The sequence below is a fragment of the Conger conger genome, chromosome 2 (assembly GCF_963514075.1).
Source record: "Conger conger chromosome 2, fConCon1.1, whole genome shotgun sequence".
Lineage (NCBI taxonomy): Eukaryota > Metazoa > Chordata > Actinopteri > Anguilliformes > Congridae > Conger > Conger conger.
The window spans coordinates 88,716,266-88,721,265 of NC_083761.1; the positions used below are offsets into that span (position 1 = coordinate 88,716,266).

A 5,000-nucleotide genomic window follows, 5' to 3' on the forward strand; every position below is an offset into this window, starting at 1 on the left:
CATGGTGTATAGAGAGAAGAGGAGAGGACCAAGAACTGAGCCCTGAGGGACTCCAGTTTGTAGGGGGTGAGGGCCATAGACTGAGCCCCTCCAAGTCACCTGGTAGGAGCGACCAGAGAGGTAGGAAGAAAACCAAGCGAGTGCAGACCCTGTGACACCCATCCCAGACAGCGATGAGAGCAGAATCTCATGGCTGACTGGAGAGGGATTTGGCTTCAGCAGAGTGGAGTGCCTCAGTGACTGCGAGCAGGGCGGTCTCAGTGGAGTGGCCACTCTTGAAGCCGGACTGGTTAGGGTCATGGAGATTGTTGTGAAGAAGATAAGTGGACAGTTGGGAGCAGACCGCCCGTTCCAGAGTCTTGGCGAGAAAGGGAAGAAGAGAGACAGGCCGGTAGTTGCTCAGAGCAGAGGGGTCAAGAGTAGGTTTTTTGAGCAGGGGAGTGACTCTGGCCCTCTTCTGGGAAGAGGGCATGGTGCCGGAAGAGAGGGAGGTGTTGATTAGAGAGGAGAGAAAAGGGAGAATGTCATTAGAGATAGATTGTAGAAGGGGAGAGGGGATGGGGTCAAGAGGACAGGTGGTCGGGTGGTGGGATGTAAGGAGTTTCAAAGTGTCAGAGTCAGAGAGGGGAGAAAAGGAGGTTAGGGAGATGGGGAAGGGTCAGCAGGGGGAGAGGGTTGGGAGAAGGAATTGCGAATGGCGTCAACCTTCTTTTCAAAGAAGGAGACAAAGTCATCAGGTGTGAGCGATGAGGGAGGTGGGGGGCAGAAGAGAGGGGAAGGTTGAAAATAGTTTGCGGGGATTAGAGGCGGCCGCGTTAATTTTCAAGTGAAAGAAGGAAGATTTAGCTAGAGAGACAGAGGAGTGAAAAGATGATAGGAGGGCATGGAAGGAAGCTATATCACAGGACCTTTTCCATTTTCTCTCCGCTGCCCGCAGTTCGGTTCGGACAGCTCGTAGAGCATCAGAAAGCCAAGGACTGGGGGGGGAGGCCCGACCTAATTTGGTGGTGAGGGGACACAGAGAGTCAAAGGAAGATGAGAGGGAGGACATGAGAGTTGTAGCAGCATCATCGGGAGACAGTCGAGAGAAAGACTCCGCGGATGGTAGGGAGGAGAGGACTGTAGATGAGAGGGTGGAGGTAGACAGGTGGCGTAGGTTCCGTCGACAGGTGACAGTGGGTGGTGGGAGAGATGGATGGGTGTTAGAGGAGAGTGGAAGAGAAAAAGAGATGAAGGAGTGGTCAGATATATGGAGTGGTGTTACAGAGAGGTTGGTTGTTGTGCAGCTCCTTGTGAAGATGAGGTCAAGAAGGTTCCCTGCTTTGTGGGTGGGAGGGGAAAGAGTGAGGGTAAGGTCAAAAGAAGAAAGGAGGGAGAGAAAGGTAGACTGGGTGGACTCTGAGTTGAGGTTCAAGTCACCCAGGAGGATCAGGGGAGTGCCATTGACTGGTGAGGAGCTAAGGAGGATATCCATCTCATCCAAGAAGCTCCCCAGAGGACCCGGGGGACGATAAACAACAATAATAAACAGTTTGCACGGGAAAGTAACAGAAACCGCATGAAATTCAAAAGAGGAGAAGGCGAAGGATGAGGAGAAGACACTAGATCTCCATGAGGATGAGATTAGGAGACCTGTGCCACCTCCTCTGCCAGAGGATCTGGGTGTGTGGGAAAAAGAGAAGGCAGAGGAAAGGGCAGCCGGGGTGGCCGTGTTCTCCGGTGAGAGCCACGTTTCAGTTAAAGCAAGAAAGTCAAGGTTGAGGTGGGAGGCACAGGCTGATATGAAGTCTGCTTTCTGGACGGCGGACTGGCAGTTCCAGAGGCCACCAGCCACACAGAGATCAATACCAGCGGATCTGGGAGGGAAGATGAGGTTTGAGATATTCTGCCCATGTTGGCGGGAGGCGAACCTCCTACCTGACTGGGACCTGGGGAGAGGAGAGAGGACAGGGATGGGAAGGAAACACATGGAGGGAACTAGGGAGGACAAGAGGAATACTACACAGTGGAATGAGGGCAGGCAGCAAAAACAAAAACAAACATCAGGCTCTCTGACAGCCTCGATTGACAGCCTCGATGGACACCCGTAGATAGACACCCTCGACTTTGTACGCCTGCGACTTCGTATGCCAAGGCAAGTAGCCGAGGCTGCCGCACCCAGCTGCTGCTGGTGCGCTACACAACTGCTTAAATAACACTGACGCTGAATACAGAAAATGCTACCAACCCACTGCAGAACACTAATGCACACTGAAGTGACTTCAGCTGTGCCAGTAATTATACCCTGAACAGGGTGCAAACTATTGGCTCCTCCTACAACAAAAGCAGTGGCCTGCCAGCCAGTGAAAACAATAGCCTAACTTAATAGCCTAGCTTACCTGAGAGAAAAAAACACACAAGCCAGTTTCACTGTAATCTAAATAAACACCACTTGCGCTAACTAACAAGCAAACAAACAAATAAACAGGAGAACAACACTATAATGACAACTAAACTTAATTAAAAACAGCACAAACAAATAATACTTAACACACACTATACACACACACTAATATCTCTCACACACACTAATATCTCTTACACACACACACACTATACACACTCACACTCTCACACACACACACTATACACACTCACACTCTCACACACACACACACACACACACACACCCTGACCCCGTCTTACCTGCTGTAGCTGCGTCTGGAGTATGGGGTTCTCCGTTACTATGGCGATCTGGGCCTCAAGGTCCCGATGGACAGAACGGTAGCCAAAGTTGGGTGAGCCAATGAGAGTGAGGCAGGGCTTGTCACAGCCAATCAGGTAGTACCACAGCCCTATACACAGAGAGAGAGATCACTGTTTTCTGGAAAATTGGATGTAGTGTTTGTCATGACAATAAAAGCCAACTGAATCAAAAGTGTCAAGGCAAGTAGCATGTTTATATGTGTGTGTGTGTCTCACCCTTGGCGTGGAAGGTCCAGTTCTCTCTGTAGTACTCGTGTAGCTGCACCCTGTGTGTGTGTGTGTGTGTGTGTATAGTGCGTGTGTGTGTTTGTGTGTGTGTGTGTGTGTGTGTGTGAGTGTGTGTATAGTGTGTGTGTGTGTGTGTGTGTGTGTGTGTGTGTGTGTGTGTGTGTGAGTATAGGATGTGTGTGTGTGTATAGTGTGTGTGAGTATAGTGTGTGTGTATAGTGTGTGTGTGAGTATAGGATGTGTGTGTGTGTATAGTGTGTGTGTGTGTTTGTGTGTGTGTGTGTGTGTGTGTGTGTGTGTGTGAGTGTGTGTATAGTGTGTGTGTGTGTTTGTGTGTGTGTGTGTGTGTGTGTGTGAGTATAGGGTGTGTGTGTGTGTGTATAGTGCGTGTATAGTGCGTGTGTGTCTCACCCTTGGCATGGAAGGTCCAGTTCTCTCTGTAGTACTTGTGTAGCTGCACCCTGTGTGTATTGTGTGTGTGTATAGTGTGTGTGTATAGTGTGTGTGTGAGTATAGTGTGTGTGTATAGTGTGTGTGTGAGTATAGTGTGTGTGTATAGTGTGTGTGTGTGTGTGAGTATAGGATGTGTGTGTGTGTATAGTGTGTGTGAGTATAGTGTGTGTGTATAGTGTGTGTATAGTGTGTGTGTGAGTATAGGATGTGTGTGTGTGTATAGTGTGTGTGAGTATAGGGTGTGTGTGTGTGTGTGTGTGTGTCTCACCCTTGGCGTGGAAGGTCCAGTTCTCTCTGTAGTACTTGTGTAGCTGCACCCTGTGTGTATTGTGTGTGTGTATAGTGTGTGTGTGAGTATAGTGTGTGTGTATAGTGTGTGTGTGTGTGTGTGTGTGTGTGTGTGTGAGTATAGGGTGTGTGTGTGTGTGTGTGTGTATAGTGTGTGTATAGTGTGTGTGTGAGTATAGGATGTGTTTGTGTATAGTGTGTGTGAGTATAGGGTGTGTGTGTGTGTCTCACCCTTGGCGTGGAAGGTCCAGTTCTCTCTGTAGTACTCGTGAAGCTGCACTCTGTGTTCCTGCCCCAGCTGACACACCTTGCTGTAGAACTGCTGCGCCAGGTGTGTGTACGCAGAGGGTATGGCTCCTGCCACGCCCCGGGCCCCGTAGAAGCCGTTGACCTGGGGGGAGGCGGTGAGGATGCGGTAGCGGCCAGAGGCCCCCAGGACCAGGCGCAGGTAGGCCTGCGTGAGGTTGAAGTATCCGGAGGCCAGGCACACGTGGGCATCGCTCCCCACCTCCCGAAGCAGACGCTCCGTCACCTGCAGGGGCAGGCAAACATATTAGCATAGCATAGCACAACAAAGCAAAGCATAGCACAACAAAGCATAGCATAGCATAACACAACACAACATAGCATAGCATAACACAACATAGCATAGCATAGCATAACACAACATAGCATAGCACAACAAAGCATAGCATAGCATAGCACAACAAAGCATAGCATAGCACAACAAAGCATAGCATAGCATAACACAACACAACATAGCATAGCATAACACAACATAGCATAGCATAGCATAGCATAGCATAACACAACATAGCATAGCACAACAAAGCATAGCATAGCATAGCACAACATAGCACAACATAGCACAACATAGCACAACATAGCATAGCATAGCACAACATAGTATAACATAATATAATATAACTTATCACAAATAGCGTAGCATAGTACAGCATAACATAGCACAACATAGCATAGCATAGAATAGCACAATATAGTACAACATAGCAGAGCATAGCACAATATAGTAAAACATAGCACAACATAGCATAGCACAACATAGCACAACATAGCATAGCACAACATAGCAGAGCATAGCACAATATAGTAAAACATAGCATATCATAGCATATCATAGCATAGCATAACATAGCACAACATAGCACAACATAGCACAACATAGCACAACATAGCACAACAAAGCACAACAAAATGGCGAGAACAGGCCATTCAACCCAGCAATGCTCGCCCTTTCCTACCACTAAACTGTACCTACTGCGTAG

At 48.6% G+C, this 5,000-nt stretch overlaps 1 protein-coding gene across 2 annotated transcripts in view; it reads right to left on the reverse strand.

Annotated features, from left to right (window-relative positions):
* Nucleotides 1-5,000, reverse strand: part of LOC133122926 (CDP-diacylglycerol--glycerol-3-phosphate 3-phosphatidyltransferase, mitochondrial) — a 24,385-nt gene that overhangs the window by 7,015 nt on the left and 12,370 nt on the right. The window contains exons 8-10 of one of the 2 annotated variants that reach the window (XM_061233210.1): nt 3,946-4,246; nt 2,686-2,834; nt 7-996 (exon numbers count right to left, since the gene is read on the reverse strand). In XM_061233210.1, the coding sequence (XP_061089194.1) occupies nt 895-996; nt 2,686-2,834; nt 3,946-4,246 (552 nt within the window). In that variant the 3' untranslated portion in view covers nt 7-894. Of the gene's footprint in view, nt 1-6; nt 997-2,685; nt 2,835-3,945; nt 4,247-5,000 lie in introns of those variants that run through there. The other variant, XM_061233209.1, reaches the window with a different exon arrangement.